Here is a 17,561-nt window from a genome sequence, read left to right as displayed (position 1 = left end):
TAAGCCACAAAAATCAGGCACAAAAGACCCTTGCATCAGGCTCTAATCTCTGGCAGACTAAAATAAAACTTTTATAGCCACACGATGTACATACAAGCTAGGAAGATAAAAGACACGTAAGAAGAAAATGAAGAACGTGACACTAAGACCCACCGTTACTGAGCCGTAACTAGGGGCATATTTTAGGTGCATGGTCTTATTTGATGCTCAAAGCAGGTGGCCTAAGCTGTTAAGTGATGGAGTTGGGATTCAGGGCTAGGCAGTCAGACTCCAGACTCCATGGTTTGATTACTAAGCTATACAAAGCAGCACCTGATGTGCCTCAGACAATAAGATTCTAGAAAAGAGTAGTCTGAGAAAGGAAGTAGCTGTGCATGGTCTGGAAAAACAGGCAGCACTTGAGAAGCATAGGTGGAGGGGCCCCAGTATGGGTGTACTATATTCCGCTCGCCCTAACTAAAGTCATTACATGCTGTGACACAAGTCTCAGCACAGATAATAATCTGCACGTAGAATAAGTGTGTCCCTTCTTACTATGAATGTCTAGATATGCTACTAGAATGGCTTAGAGTCGCTCCAAAGGAAGGGTTGGCATTTGGATTGTGCTGGGTGGGAAAGAAGGAATCCTCGGGTTCTAGGAGGAGTGGATTAGAAGCAGAAATGAGGACAAAGTGAGGACAGCCCCTGGTGGATTGGCCTGATCAGAGGACAAAGGGAGCCCCCATAATGAGAATCAGCACATTGAGCTATCAGAGGCAGAACTCGTTTCCAGTGGGAAGGGCCCCTCCAGGGGTTTGCAAGGACAGGCCTCGTGTCCTGGAGGCTGTTGGTCAGATACAGTCACTTTCAGACATTATTGATGCTTTCCGTCATAGACTGTTTGGAAATGGTCCTCTATGAACTACGTTATCTATTGATCTGCAGAAGAAATAGCATTTGTCATGTTAGGGCCTAGTGAGTATAAAATTCTATCTTTGTCGAGTCTTGAGAGAGACAGAAGTAAGAAAATATTCAGCAACCTTAACCTTCAAATATATTTGACATTTGTAAGCATTTCATACCTTGGGAATGGTGGTCTACACCAATGGTCTGAGGTTTCCCCTTTGAGAGTTCATGTTCATTTTAGAACATGTTTAGTTTCTTGATTTAAGTGTTCTGTCTATCCTATTTTCCACTCCTATAGCCAGGGGAGGAGGCACAAAAGACTGAACAAGAAGATGATTCCCAAAGTCGCTCGAGAGTAAAGTTCCGTGATTCTGTACGAAAAATCAAGACTAAACCCCCGGTGAGAAAGCCTGTCTTTTTAAATCATGCCTGCTTTAAATCATGTGTTTTGTTGGCCTGTTTGTGTTTTTCAAATATACCCAGTGAGAGATGCCCATATATATAGCCCGACTCTTATTGCCGTGGAGTATGCAAGAGAAAAGCATGAGAACTGATTCTTACTTTTAAAATGCTTAAATCTAGGGGCGCTTGGGGGGCTCAGTCAGTGAAGCATCTGACTCCTGATCTTGGCTCAGGCCATGATCTCACGGTTCGTGAGTTCAAGCCCCAAGTCGGGCTCTGTGCTGACACCGCAGAGCCGGCTTGGGATTTCTCTCTCTCTCTCTCTCTCTCCCCCTCTCTCTGCCCCTCCCCTGCTCACATGCATTCTCTCTCTCTCTCTCTCTCAAAAACAAATAAACTGTGAAAAATAATAAATAAATAAATAAATAAATAAATAAATAAATAAATGCTTGAATCTACTAGGAGAGATTAGAATACTGTCTGACTGGATGAAGAGGAGTACAGGGCAGGGCAGGAAATGTTAGCAGAAAGATTATTTGTTCAGCTCTGCAGTTGTACCAGCTTTCATTATGGGGAAAAAACGGGGTAGGAACTCAGGAGGAATCAAAACCGAAAAAGCACATTAAAAAAAAAAAAAGTTAACAAACCCCTGAATTGCTCCTAATTAAACAAAACTATCTCAACAATGGCCTATAAAATAATGAATCTACTTTTTTCTTTTTTTTTTCTTTTTTTTTGGCATCTTAATCATCTTTTCAAAAGCTTTTCCTGCTGTACATAAGATCTTGATATGCTTATTAGAATGTTCGCTAGTTTATTAAAGAAAAGTAACTCGTGAAAGTATTAGAGGAAGCCCCCAACTGCCTGCTGCACTTTGTTAAAGTTTGTGATGGGTCATCTCGGACCTTCGACAAAGGTAACACATGTGGGATGCCTCCAATGTGCCCGGTACCATTAGCACCCGGCACTCACCTCGGCTTACGCAATCTGAAGTTCTATTACTCGCTGTTTCTCCGTAGGTCCCACCTGGCTTCCCTTCTGCCGAAGAAGCCTATAACTTCTTCACTTTCAACTTTGATCCTGAACCGGAGGAATCAGAGGAAAAACCGAAAGCAAAAAATAGAGATGGAACTACCCAAGAGGAGGAGGAAGGAGAGGAAGAAGAGCCACCTGTGCAGGGAATCCACAAAACGGTATTTAATATTACGACGGTTATGAGGAGAGGGATGATGATGATGTTACTGACCACAATGGTGACACTGGTGATGGTGATGACATCTTCGCCAGGGAGTGGCTGAGGACAGACTTGTCACCACCACGCAGCTCATCCATGTCTTCATTGAAAGCAATGGGGATACGACATCGCCATTACTTTCTGTAGCCGCTGATTTTACCCCACGGTTTGGGTAATAAGGACCTTGATTAAATCTGTCCATTTCTCTCTGGTGGAAAAAGAGAAAAGCCCAACCATGTGGCTTGCTGGTTCTTGTTGCTAGACCCACACAGTGTTAGCATTCATTTCATGTGCAAATTGTTCACCTCTCCAAGGCACATGACGCCTGCTCTCTCTTCCCACAACCTTACAGGTGATCAGTTTTTTATGCCCCGTTCCACACCCGAGCTACAACTCAGACTCTATCATCGTGGGAGGTATATGTGAGGCGAAAGAAAACACACCATTAAAAAAAAATGGGCAAAGGACTTGAATAGACATCTCTCCAAAGAAGATCTACAGATGGGCAATAAGTACATGAAAATATGTTTAACGTCACTAATCATTAGAGAACTGCAAATCTAAACCACAACGAGATACCATTTTACACAAATTAGAATGGCTATTATTTTTAAAAAATGAAAAGAACAAGTGTGGACAAGGGTTTTAAGAAACTGGACCCTTGTGCATTGCTGATGGTGACGTGAAATGGAGGAGCTGCTGTGAAAACAGCCTGGTTATTCCTCAAAAATTTAAACATGGAATCGTTATGGTCCCACAGTTCCACTTCTGGGTTTAGACCCAAAAGAATAGGAAGCAGGCACTCAAACAGATACCTGGACACTTATGCTGATAGAAGCATTGTTCACAATAGCCAAAAGGTGAAGGCAACCCAAGTGTCCATCAACAGATGAATGGATGAACAAACTGGTGTAGACATACGATGGAAAAGTATTCAGCATTAAAAGGGAAAGAAATTCAGGGTACCTGGTTGGCTCAGTCAGTAGAATGTGTGACTCTTGATCTCACAGTCGTGAGTTTGAGCATCATGTTGGACATAAGAAAGGAAGGAAGGAAGGAAGGAAGGAAGGAAGGAAGGAAGGAAGAAAAGGGAGGAAGGAACGAAGGAAGGAAGGAAGGAAGGAAGAAAAGGGAGAAAGAAAGAAAGAAAGAAAGAAAGAGAGGAAGGAAGGAAGGAAAGAAGGAAGAAAAGGGGGAAAGAAAGAAAGAAAGAAAGAAAGAAAGAAAGAAAGAGGAAGGAAGGAAGGAAGGAAGGAAGGAAGGAAGGAAGGAAGGAAGGAAGAAAAAGATTTGGAGGCACCTGGGTGGCTTAATGATTTAAGTGTTTGACTTCAGCCCAGGTCATGATCTCATAGTTCATGAGTTCGAGCCCCACGTTGGGCTCTGTGCTAACAAAGCAGAGCCTGCTTCAGATCCTCTGTCTCCCTCTCTCTCTGCTCCTCCCCGCCCCCTCTCATAAATAAACAAACATTTAAAAAAAAGATTTATTTTTTTAACAAAAAGATTTGGATATGCCAATTATATCTCAATAAAACTAAAAACAAATTTTTAATATGAAATTTATTGCTAAATTGGTTTCCATACAACACCCAGTGCTAATCCCAACAAGTGCCCTCCTCAATACCCCTCACCCACCCTCCCGTCCCTCCCATCCCCCATCAACCCTCAGTTTGTTCTCAGTTTTTAAGAGTCTCTTATGGTTTGGCTCACTCCCTCTCTAACCTCTTTTTTTCTTTTCCTTCCCCTCCCTCATGGTCTTCTGTTAAGTTTCTCAGGATCCACATAAGACAGAAAACGTATCTGTCTTTCTCTGTATGACTTATTTCACTTAGCATAACACTCTCCAGTTCCATCCACATTGCTACAAAAAGCCATATTTCATTCTTTCTCATTGCCACGTAGTATTCCATTGTGTATATAAACCACAATCTCTTTATCCATTCATCAGCTGATGGACACTTAGACTCTTTCCATAATTTGCCTGTTGTTGAAAGTGTTGCTATAAACATTGGAGTATAAGTGCCCCTATGCATCAGCACTCCTGTATCCCTTGGGTAAATTCCTAGCAGTGCTATCACTGGGTCATAGGGTAGATCTATTTTTAATTTTTTGAGGCACCTCCACACTGTTTTCCAGAGTGGCTGCACCAGTTTGCATTCCCACCAACAGTGCAAGAGGGTTCCCGTTTCTCCACATCCTCTCCAGTATCTATAGTCTCCTGATTTGTTGTTCATTTTAGCCACTCTGACTGGCATGAGGTGATATCTCACTGTGGTTTTGATTTGTATTTCCCTGATGAGGAGCGACATTGAGCATCTTTTCATGTGCCTGTTGGCCATCTGGATGTCTTCTTTGGGCAAGTGTCTATTCATGTTTTCTGCCCGTTTCTTCACTGGATTATTTGTTTTTCGGTTGTGGAGTTTGGTGAGCTCTTTATAGATTTTGGATACTAGCCCTTTGTCTGATATGTCTTTTGCAAATATCTTTTCCCATTCCATTGGTTGCCTTTTAGTTTTGTTTTAAAAAGGAAATTTTAGGGGCGCCTGGGTGGCTCAGTCGGTTGAGTGGCCGACTTCGGCTCAGGTCATGATCTCGCGGTCCGTGAGTTCGAGCCCCGCGTCGGGCTCTGTGCTGACAGCTTGGAGCCTGGAGCCTGTTTCAGATTCTGTGTCTCCCTCTCTCTGACCCTCCCCTGTTCATGCTCTCTCTCTGTCTCAAAAATAAATAAACGTTAAAAAAAACATTAAAAAAAAAAAAATAAAAAGGAAATTCTAGTTTTAAAAAGGAAATCCTAATAGATACAGAAAAAAACATTTGACAAAATTCCATTTTTTTGGGTGGGGAGGGGAGACATTATAAAGCCTTTTTAATAAATACATACATACATACATACATACATACATACATACAAAGCTGTAAAAAGGAAATCCTAACAGATACAGGAAAAACATTTGACAAAATTCCTTTGGGGTAGGGGGACATTCTAAAACCTTTATTTAGCATCAGGTAGATTATTTCATTATAACACTTGTTAACTTCAAGACAGCAATTAAAATAATTTAGTGGCAGCTATCTAAAGCCCCTTGGAGCAAGATGTCTGCCTACCGTTGGGTGGAGAAGTACCGTAAGATTAACATCCTCCAATAAAGCAGCAAAGCCATACAGTAAGTCTCCATACACATTTTAAGTACATGGGTGCCTTGCAAACTTGAAATGCACATATAGTTTGGTACTTATATCTGATACATGAGTGCAACTTAATGTCTCTGGTGGCATTTGCCGCAAAAGTTGAAGCGTTTAGAAATGTTTGTCGTTATGTAATGATGGTGATTAGAATCTATTTCTAGGGCATTTTGATGAATTGCTAGATTTTATACAAATTTTTAATTCAAACACCTTTTAATTCTAAGGACCTTGATTACAGAAAATTGTAAGAGTAAATTTAGAGCACGAAGGTACCTTTTCCAGTTGAATTCTTTGGAATTTCCAAATCAGGAGCACCTATTCTGATTATTCTGGTGTGTTTTTTTGTTTTTGTTTTTGTTTCTTTTTGGAAGTGGGAAAGAGTAAAATTGAAAGGATTAGTATGAAGGAAAGCTGTCTTTTTTTTTTTTTTTTTTTTTGAAGGGAAATAGCTTTTATTTAGAATAATTTTGTATTTCCAAAAGAATTACAGAAATGTTACTCAGTTTCCATACACCCTTCACCCAGCTTCCCCAAATATAAACTAATTACTGCCATAAACTATTAAAACCAGGAGATTAATGTTGATAAAAATACCTTAATCTACAAACCTGATTCAAATTTTGACAATTGTCTTTTTGTGGTCCAGGATCCTATGTTGCTTTGAGGCTTCATATCTCCTTGGTCTCCACCCATCTGGGAAAGTTCCTCAGTCTGTCTTTATCCTTCTTGACATTGACAAGTTTCAAGAATACTAGCTAGTTATTTTAAATAAGTCTCTCAACTTGAGTTTGTCTGATATTTTCTCATGATTTAGATTCAAATTACATGTTAAGAAAAATATTTATTTATTTATTTATTTATTATTTTATTTACTTTTACTTTTTAGATTTACATCCAAATTAGTTAGCATATAGTGCAACAATTATTTCAGGAGTAGATTCCTTACTACCCCTTACCCATTTAGCCCATCCCCCTTCCCACAACCCCTCCAGTAACCCTTAGTTTGTTCTCCGTATTTATGAATCTTTTCTGTTTTGTCCCCCTCCCTGTTTTTATATTATTTTTGTTTCCCTTCCCTTATGTTCATCTGCTTTGTCTCTTAAAGTCCTCATATAATTTTTGTCTTTCTCTGACTAATTTCACTTAGCATAATACCCTCCAGTTCCATCCACGTAGTTGCAAATGGCAAGATTTCATTCTTATTGATTGCTGAGTAATACTCCATTGTATATATATAGCACATCTTCTTTATCCATTCATCCATCGATGGACAGTTGGGCTCTAGGAAAGCTGTCTTTTTAACATAGTCTTTGCAAAATGGCATAATCCTCTCTACATTTGAGTGCATACACATTGTATAGAAGAGGTCTAAACACTTCAAAGTTACATCTAAAACATTCATGATAAAAACTCATAAATTAGGCATAGAAGGAATGTACCTCAATGTAATAAAGGCCATCTATGACAAGCCCACAGCTAACATCATACTCAATGGTGAAAAGTTGAAAGCTTTTCCTCAAAAAAAAAAAAAAAAAAAAAAAAAAAAAAAAAAAAAAAAGAGGTTAGAGTGGGAGAGAGCCAAAGCATTAGAGACTGTTAAAAACTGAGAACAAACTGAGGGTTGATGGGGGGTGGGAGGGAGGGCAGGGTGGGAGGGAGGACAGGGTGGGTGATGGGTATTGAGGAGGGCACCTTTTGGGATGAGCACTGGGTGTTGTATGGAAACCAATTTGACAGTAAATTTCATATATTAAAAAATAAAGGGGCGCCTGGGTGGCGCAGTCGGTTAAGCGTCCGACCTCAGCCAGGTCACGATCTCGCGGTCCGTGAGTTCGAGCCCCGCGTCAGGCTCTGTGCTGAATGCTCAGAGCCTGGAGCCCGTTTCAGATTCTGTGTCTCCCTCTCTCTCTGACCCTCCCCCGTTCATGCTCTGTCTCTCTCTGTCCCAAAAAAATAAATAAAAAAAACGTTGAAAAAAAAAAAAATGTTTAAAAAAAAAAAAAATAAAAATAAAAAAATAAAAAAATAAAAAAAAAATAAAAAATAAAAATAAATAAATAAATAAATAATAAAAATAAAAAAAAAAAAAAAAAAAAAAAAAAGAAAGCTTTTCCTCTAAGATCAGGAGCAAGATGATGCTGCCCACTCTTACCTTTCCTATTCAACATAGTACTAGAAGGCTAGCTAGAGCCATCAGGCAAGAAAAAGAAATAAAAAGTATCCAAATTGGAAAAAAAAAAAAAAGTAAAATTGTCTCTACTTGCAGATGCTATGATTTTTTTTCTTAATTTTTTTAATGTTTATTTATTTTTGAAGAAAAGAGAGATAGAGCATGAGTAGGGGAGGGGCAGACAGAGAGAGGGAGACACAGGATCCAAAATGGGCTCCAGGCTCTGAGCTGTCAGCACAAAGCCCAATGTGGGGCTTGAACTCACGAACCGCAAGATCATGACCTGAAGTTGGAAGCTTAACCGACTGAGCCACCCAGGTGCCCTACAGACGTAATCCTGACGACTCAACTAAAAAATTGGGAGACCTAATCAATGAATTTAGTGAAGTTGCAACATACAAAGTTAACATACAAAAATCGGTAGTGTTTCTTTACAGTAGCCATAAGTTTCCCGAAAAAGAAATAAAGAAATTGATCCCATTTACAATAGTATCAAGAACACTAAAATACTTAGGAATAAATTTAACTAAGCAAGTGAAAGACCTGTACTCTGAAAAGTATGACAGTGATGAAAGGAATCAAAGATACAAACAAATGTAAAGCTATCACATGTTCATGGATTGGGAGAGTTAATATTATTAAAATGTGACTACTACCAAAAGCCATCTGTAGATTCAATACAATCTCTATAAAGGTTTCAATGACACTTGCTACAGAAGTAGAAAAAAACACTCCTAAAATTTATGTGGAACCACAAAAGATGCAAAAAGCCAAAGTAATCCTGAGAAAGAACAAAACAGGAGGCATCACTCTTTGATTTCAAGCCATATTATAAAGCTTATAGTCATCAAAACAGCATGGTACTGGCATTAAAAACAGACAAATAGGTCAATGGAGTAGAATGGGCAGTACAGAAATAAGCCCAAGCATATATGGTCAACTAATATTTGACAAGGGAGGGACGCCTGGGTGGCTCAGTCTGTTGAGCATCAGACTTTGAGTCAGGTCATGATCTCACGGTTTGTGGGATCGAGCCCCATGTCAGGCTGTGTGCTGACAGCTCGAAGCCTGAAGCCTGCTTTGGATTCTGTGTCTCCCTCTTTCTCTCCCTTCCCCCGCTCATGCTGTCTTTCTCTCTCTCAAAAATAAACAAACATTCAAAACAAACTTTTTTTTAATTTGACAAGGGAGCCAAGAATACTCAGTGAAGAAAAGACAGTCTCTTCAATAAATGGTGCTAGGATAATTAGATATTCACATGTAAAAGAATGAAAGTGGACCCATATCTCAAAATGGATTAAAGGCTTAAATGTAAGACCCGAAACCACGAAACTCCTAGGAAAAAAAAAAAAATACAAAAAAAGCCCCTTGACATGGGGGCTGGTAGTGAGTTTTTGGAGATGATACCAAAACACAAGCAACAGAATCAAAATGGAATTTTTTACCTAGGCTTACAGAAGCTTGTTCCATACTAATTGGTTTACAAATCAGTATTCAGCTTGTTCTGACTCTGGATGTCTCTGGAGGTTGCAGACGAGGCCAAGAACGCAATCATTTGGAAGCTTGACTAAGCAGGAGGGTTTGCTCCCAAGGTGGTTTATTCTTCTGCCCGGCGAGAGCTGCTGGCGGGAAGCCTCAGTTCAGAGGCTCCCCACAAAGCTGCTTGAGTGTCCTCATGACACGACAGCGGATTTCCCCCAAAGCACGTATCTGGGAGGAAACAAGGAGGAAGCCACGGTGCCCTTTCCTGACCTAGAGCCAGAAGCTACATACCTATACTCATAATCCTCAATTCCAATGAAGGAAGTCATTGAGTGCAGCGCCCCCAGAACGGGAGGAGAACCAGGGTCCGCTTCTGGAAGCAGGACTGGCAACAGATTTGTAGGCTTCTGAAATCATGACACTTGTCTCCAAAAGCCACCTCTCCTCTCTTTTGCGTGTTTCTCCCCTGGAAGCGACGTGTTCCTAAAACTGCCCTTTGAAATCGTGTGCAAGGTGAGGCCCCGTCCCCGTACTCCATGCGCGCTCTTGTCTGCTCAGACCCTTCCTCAGTATTTTTATGCTCAAGGTGGATTTAGTCTTTCTGGCAGAGGTTGCGGATTATTTGTAGCTCTTCTTTTCTGTCTTCTCTGCCGTATTTCTCAGTCTGTCTCTGCTCACCGCGAAGCAGAAGAGGGGCACAAGCGAGAAACGTCGCACACTGAAATTAGGGCACTTTTTTCTTTTTTTACTTTTTTGACGATTTTGGAATTCTCTGTCTTCAAGTTTCGCTGAGAGCTTGGTCACCACGTAGATTCACTTCCCCTTCTCATTGTTGTGTATATTTGGGAAGAAATATTAAGAGACAGGTAACCAGGCAACCACCTGTGCAAATCTCCACGGGATTTTAAAAGACATTGCTTAGGGGGCGCCTGGGTGGCTCAGTCAGTTAAGCATCCGACTTCAGCTCAGGTCATGATCTCACGGCTTGGGGGTTCAAGCCCCATGTCGGGCTCTGTGCTGACAGTTGGAACCTGCTTTAGATTCTGTGTCTCCCTCTCTGTCTGCCTCTCTGCCCCTCCCCTGCATTATCTTTAAATTATTTATCTTTAAATAAACATTTTTAAAGATATTGTTCATTAATGGGCACTGGGCTTCAATCTAAAAAAAGAAAAGTGGTGGAGGAGAAAGAGAAGAAGGAGAAAAGTAAGGTGGAGAAGGAGAGGAGGAAGAAAGAAAAGGAGAAAAAATTTGGAAACTACACAAACAAAATTAATATGCTTCAGCGAACATTTGTGATTACAGACCCAGTACTTAGAATTTTTATGAATTCTAAGTCCGATAATTCTCACAAAACCCTAAGAGGTAAGCTCTGTTAAATATCGCCATCTGATGGGTGAGAAAAACAAGGATTAGAACAGTAGGTAAGGTCGGGCGTCTGAGTGGCTCAGTCGGTTAAGCTTCAGCTCAGGCCATGATCTCATGGTTCATGGGTTCGAGCCCCGCGTGGGGCTCTGTGCTGACAGCCCAGAGCCTGGAGCCTGCTTTGGATTCTGTGTCTCTGTCTTTCCCTGCCCCTCCCCCACTCATGCTCTGTCTCTCTTTTTTTGTCCCTCTCTCTCTCTAAAATAAATAAACATTAAAAAAATTTTTTTAAAAAAGAACGATAGGTAAGCTCCCCGAAGGCAGGCAGGCAGTGCAGGGAGCTGGGAGGCAAGACCCAGTAGCCTGAGCGGAGTGTGGACACAGCTGTCCATGTCGTGTCCTGGGGTCCGTGCCGGTCGGAAGGTTAACATACTACATAACTTCTGGGCCCAAGTACTTTAACTAAATGTGGAAGAATGCATGCCATCAGAGGAGGCCAGAATTGTTGAGATTTCAGTAGCTTTGCGCAGCACACGTCTTCTGTCTTCAGCCCATTCTGATTTTGACATTTCCCAAGTACGTGGAGTAGTGAAAGACAAAAAACCCACCTGTTAAATATGAAAGGCCAGACAGCTTTAGGCCTTCATTAAAAAAAAAAAAGATAAACAGGGCGCCTGGGTGGCTCAGTGGATTGAGCGTCCGACCTCAGCTCAGGTCATGATCTCACAGTTCTTGGGTTCAAGCCCCACATCGGACTCTGTGCTGTCAGTGCAGAGCCTGCTTCAGATCCTCTGTTCCCCTCTCTCGGCCTCTCCCCAACTCACGCGTGCTGTCTCTCTCTCTCTCAAAAATAAATTAACATTTAAAAAACAAATTTAAAAAAAGGTACACAAAAAAAATTTTTAATTTAAAAAAGATAAACGGGGGTGCCTGGGTGGCTCAGTCGGTTGAGCATCCGACTTCGGGTCAGGTCATGATCTCGCAGTTCATGAGTTCAAGCCCTGTGTCAGACTCTGTGCTGACAGCTCAGAGCCTGGAGCCTACTTCCGATTCTGTGTCTTCCTCTCTCTCTGCTCCTCCCCCTTGCTTGTGCTCGTTCTCTCCCTCGCTCTCTGTCTCTCAAAAATAAATAAATAGACATTTAAAAAGATAAACAAAAGGATGGGGCCCCTGAGTGGCTCCGTCATTTAGGCAGCTGACTTTGGCTCAGGTCATGATCTCACGGTTGGTGAGTTCGAGCCCTGCATCGGGCTCTGTGCTGACAACTTGGAGCCTAGACCCTGCTTTGGAATCTGTGACTCCCCCTCCCTGTCTGTCCCCTCCCCAGCTCATTCTTTGTCTCTGTCTCTCAAAAAATAAATAAACGTTAAAAAAATTTTTTTTAAAGATAAACAAAAGGAAAAGGTAACTTTATTATAAGATACATTGTTTGATGAATTTAATGTCATTATTATTTTTCTAAGGAAACTAGTAATCTTAACGGATCTTTTTCCATCTGTTTAATCCGCTGCAGGATGAACAATTGCTGATTAGTGCTACAGAGGCCGAAGCTTTTCTGTGGGGCTTAGATCACGCAGCTGCGGATTTTGTGGCAGTCAGACCTGCAGATTATGAAAGCGCCCACGTCCGACTACAGATGGAAAAAGAACTCCTGTTCGTGCCCAGCAGGCTGACAGGTACCTGCTTTTTTTGCCTTCTTGCTCAGCGTGGGCATCTTCGTTTTCCTTCAGATGAAATATGGCTGGTGTCTGAGGATGCCCAATTTCTAATCTGAGTTAGTCATCAAGAAATACCTTTTGGGGCCCCTGGGTGGCTTGGTCAGTTAAGCATCCGACTCTTGGTTTCGGCTCAGGTCATGATCTCACAGTTTCGTAGCTTGGAGCCCCACATTGGGCTCCAAGCTGACAGCACAGAGCCTGCCTGGGATTCTCTGTCTCCCTCTCTCTCTCCCTCTCTCTCTCCCTCTCTCTCTCCCTCTCTGCCCCTCCCCCACTTGCACTATCTCTGTCTCTCTCAAAATAAAAAAATAAACTTTAAAAACAAAAAGAAGAAATGCCTTCAGGTGAAGCTAAAATAAAGAACATGAGAAAATGCCCATTGAACAAACGCTCACTGATAGACTAGCAAAAGAAATACCAGGATGTTGTGGGGGTCCCCGCATCAAATCAGCAACCTGTGCTGGGGACGGAGAACATGTGAGACTCTGAGATTCTGAGATTCGGGCTGTGAGAAGGAAACTCTCTCTGCTTCATCCTCTACCCACTCAACCTTTCTAGAACACTTCTGTGACCAGACATGTGTGGGTTTCTTCCCACACTGACCAACTCTCCAACACCAGCCGGATATCCTATAGCTTACTACCTGCCTGGGGCTAACGCAGACCCCACAAATAAGGGCTCGGCCCCACACGACTACTGTCTACCTCAGACACCAGCCTCAAGCAGTGGGTCCCCACGTTACCCACACTTGTGCTCGATTTTGCCACAAACTGGGGGCTCCGTGACCCCCTCCTCAGCTTTGATCATTTGCTGTAACAGGTGCATAGTAGTCAGAGAAATACTTCTACTTGCTGGTTGATCATGTAAGAAAGGATATGAGAGAGCACACACGTGAAGAGATTCACAGGGCAAGGCACGAGGTGGGGGACACGGAGCTTCCATGCACCTCCGCACATTCGGCAACCAGGCAGCTCTTCAGACCCCTTCACTTAGGACGTCTATGGAAGCTTCTTACATAGACACGATCATTGTAGACCAAATCACTGCCATTAATGAAATCTGTAGTCCCTCTCCTCTCCCAGAGGTGGGATGGAGGGCACGGCTGCTGAAAGTCCCAACCTTCTACTCACAAGCCTGCCCGCCAGACCAGCCTGAGACTCTCCAGGAGCCCCCAGCCACCAGGCATGTCACTGTCATGCAAAAGGATGTTATCACGTGAGCTTTCTGAGGGAGCTGCAAAGCAGGTTGGCTGAGGTTCCTCACCTCAGGGAGGTGGAGGTCGGGAATGGTTAAGGGTGCTGGAGCCAGGACCACTGGATTAACTCCTAGTGACTGCCCCTTGCTGAGTTTCTGGCCTGGGCTTCCCTTTGCTCTTTTCTCACCTGGAATTTTCTTTCCTCCTGAGAGTGCCTGAGGGACCTCCCCAGTTACTTAACTGGTAGTTCACACTTAAAATGGCAGGGCGGGGGTGCCTAGGTGGCGCAGTCGTTTGAGCGTCCCACTGCGGTTCAGATCATGATTTCGCAGTTCGTGAGTTCAAGCCTCACGTCAGGCTCTGTGCTGACAGCTCGGAGCCTGAAGCCTGCTTCGGATTCTCTCTGTCTGTCTGTCTCTCTCTCTCTCTGCCCCTCCACTGCTTGTGCTTTCCCCCTCTCTCACAAAAATAAGTAAATAAATATTTTTTAAAAATTAAAATGGCATGGCACAAAAACAGACACTCAGATCAATGGAACAGAATAAAGAACCCAGAAATGGACCCACAAACATATGACCAACTAATCTTTGACAAAGCAGGAAAGAATATCCAATGGAATAAAGACAGTCTCTTTAGCAAGTGATGCTGGGAAAACTGGACAGTGACATGCAGAAGAATGAACTGGGACCACTTTTTTACACCCTACACAAAAATAAACTCAAAATTGATAAAAGACCTCAATGTAAGACAGGAAGCCATCAAAATCCTCGAGAAGAAAGCAGGAAAAAAACCTCTTTGACCTGGGCCACAGCAACTCTTTACTCACTCAACACGTCTCCAGAGGCAAGGGGAAAAAAAGTAAAAATGAACTACAGGGATCTCATCCCCAAAATAAAAAGCTTCTACACAGCGAAGGAAACAATCAGCAAAACTAAAAGGCAACTGACAGAATGGGAGAATATATTTGCAAATGACGTATCAGATAAAGGATTAGTATCCAAAATCTACAAAGAACTTATCAAACTCATCACCCAGAAAACAATCCAGTGAAGAAATGGGCAAAAGACATGAATAGACACTTCTCCCAAGAAGACATCCAGATGGCCAACCAACACATGAAAAAATGCTCAACATCACTCATCATCAGGGAAATACAAATCAAAACCACAATGAGATACCACCTCATACCTGTCAGAATGGCTAACATTAACAACTCAGGCAACAATAGATGTTGGCGAGGATGCGGAGAAAGAGGATCTCTCTTGCATTGCTGGTGGGAATGCAAGCTGGTGCAGCCACTCTGGAAAACAGTATGGAGGTTCCTCAAAAAACTAAAAATAGAACTACCCTATGACCCAGCAATAACACTACTAGGCATTTATGCAAGGGATACTGGTGTGCTGTTTCAAAGGGGCACGTGCACCCCCATGTTTATAGCAGCACTATCGACAGTAGCCAAAGTATGGAAAGAGCCCAAATGTCCATCGATGGATGAGTGGATAAAGAAGATGTGGTATATATGTACAGTGGAGTATTACTCAGCAATCAAAAAGGATGAAATCTTGCCATTTGCAACTACGTGGATGGAACTGGAGGGTATTATGTTAAGCGAAATTAGTCAGAGAAAGACAAATATATGACTTCACTCATATGATGACTTTAAGAGACAAAACAGATGAACATAAGGGAAGGGAAGCAAAAATATAAAAACAGAGAGGGGGACAAAACAGAATAGACTCATAAATATGGAGAACAAACAGAGGGTTACTAGAGGGTTGTGGGAGGAGGGATGGGCTAAATGGGTAAGAGGCATTAAGGAATCTACTCCCAAAAACGTTGTTGCACTATATGCTAACTTGGATGTAAATTTTAAAAATAAAAAATAAATTTAATTTAATTTAATTTAATTTAAATAAAATAAAATAAATTAATTAAAATAAAGAAGAAAAGAAAAGAAAAGAAAAGAAAAGAAAAGAAAAGAAAAGAAAAGAAAAGAAAAGAAAAGAAAAGAAAAGAAAAGGCAGGGTGGTTTGAGAACCTCTTGAGACTGAAAAGGGGGTCCTGCCCTTACCTTACCTGGAAGCTAGATTTCTTTTCAGTTGTCATGTCCTGAGTTCCAATTAAAAGCCCAGCCGAAGATAAATTGTTGTTTAATTTTGATAGTTAATTTTGAATCACGTGTGTTCAATGTATTTGTTGGACATGGCACAGGGTGGGGGTGGGGGGGTATGCTGCCTGGGTGGCTCAGTCGGTTAAGCGATCGACTTTGACTCGGGTCATGATCTCACGGTTCGTGAGTTCGAGCCTGGTGTCTAGCTCTGTGCTGACAGCTTAGAGCCTGGATCCTGCTTCGGGTTCTGTGTCTCTGTCTCTGTCTGTTCCTCCTCTACCTGCACTGTCTCTCTCGCACTGTCTCTCTCTCTCTCTCTCTCTCTCTCTCAAATAAAGATTTAAAAAAATAATAATAATAAGCAGCTGGGAAACGTGCCCAAAGCTGACACCTTTGCCATAATAGTAACAGTGAACGCATCCTGTGCTCTCCCGCCAACAGGCACCTTTCTAAGCACTTGCTATGTATCCACAAATCTGCTCCCACACCAGGGCTAGAGAAGTCATCTCTTTCATTTTACAGATGAAAAAGCAGAAGCCCAGAGAAGTTAGGGAACTAGTCCAAGACCTTGAATCTAGTGACGTGAGGGAGGCACGTTTCTGAGCGGGGTGGCCAGCTGCAGAGGCCACACGTCTGGCACAATGCGTCCTGATGCCCTTTGGGGGAGTGGAGAAACGCATTTGCAGCAACCTCAGCCAAGGAGGAACTTCCTCACCTGCGTCTGTGTGCAGAGGACTCTCACTTCCAGGCCTGTCGCTGGAGCCCCCTGAGTTGGGAGTGGAGGTTTCACCCCAGGGGCCCGCTCAGACAAGGGGTGGGGGGTTTGCTCGTGGAAGAGGCCTAAACTGTCCCGGCTGCACGGGGGTCCTGCTCTGAGCGGGGATCCAATCACAGATCCTTCTCCCACTCGCACTGGCCCACGGGGGGGCCCTGTGAGGAGGTGACCCTGGCCTAGCCAACAGGAGTCGGGGAGCCACACAGCCCCAGCTCCTCCTCCGCAAGGTATGACCTTGAGCGAGCTCCTCTATTCCGGGGTGCCTCGCCTGAAGTCAGCAGGAAATGAGACGCTCCTATGACATGACCCTGGACGTTTAGTTTTCCTTTGAGCACTGAGAAAATGACATGAGTGAATTACCTGTGCTGTGACCAGCACATAGCAGGAGATCAGAAATAATAGTAATTTCTGTTACTGGTGCCGTCGTTCTTGTCACTGTTTGGAGAACGGTTGCCAAAGCCGAGTGTGTTAGCCAATGTCAAGGCTTCTACTTACACGTATTTTTAATCTCTTCCTTCCCTGATCTAATTCTGTAAGTATGATCATGCGTACACAACATATAGGCATATGCAGGGTGGACGAGTGCTCAAAAACGTTCCCTTGAAAAGAGTTGAAGACCCCTGGGATTAGTGATGGGCCCCCGTCTAGCCATGCGAGGGGTGGGGAACAGAAAAAAAGGTTACAACAGTGGTTTGCCCCAGGTTTTCTAAGAACTCCGAGGTAGGTTCTTCCAGAACTACTGGCATTGGTTGCTTTTTTGCGGGGGAGTTTGGGAAGCAGAGTATCCAAATGGCCACACACAGGAGAATTGGCAGATTCGAGGATTTGGCGAGGTTTAGAGTGAGGTAATTATAAACAAAAGTGATTCTCCACCTTTCCTCTTAGCTCCCAAATTGGCTCCGGGCCCTCACAAATGCACCATCTTTTCTCACTTCTCCTCTGGCCTACTCTGCCCAAGCAGGCCCGGGGATCTTTCCAGAACTGAGAATCTGCTCGGTCACTCCCCAGGTAGAGCCTTCGGTGACCCACCCCCCTGGCCAGA

General features: G+C 42.9%; 1 protein-coding gene across 4 annotated transcripts in view; it reads left to right on the top strand.

Moving 5' to 3' along the window:
- Positions 1 to 17,561, top strand: part of CC2D2A (coiled-coil and C2 domain containing 2A) — a 163,652-nt gene that overhangs the window by 51,864 nt on the left and 94,227 nt on the right. For all 4 annotated transcript variants that reach the window (XM_042936859.1, XM_042936858.1, XM_042936860.1 and 1 more), the window contains 3 exons: positions 1,184 to 1,285; positions 2,307 to 2,480; positions 12,235 to 12,397. In XM_042936859.1, coding sequence (XP_042792793.1) covers positions 1,184 to 1,285; positions 2,307 to 2,480; positions 12,235 to 12,397 — 439 coding nt within the window. The remainder of the gene's footprint in view (positions 1 to 1,183; positions 1,286 to 2,306; positions 2,481 to 12,234; positions 12,398 to 17,561) is intronic.

This window comes from Panthera leo, chromosome B1, assembly GCF_018350215.1.
Source record: "Panthera leo isolate Ple1 chromosome B1, P.leo_Ple1_pat1.1, whole genome shotgun sequence".
NCBI lineage: Eukaryota > Metazoa > Chordata > Mammalia > Carnivora > Felidae > Panthera > Panthera leo.
This window is presented reverse-complemented; position numbering and strand designations above follow the sequence as displayed.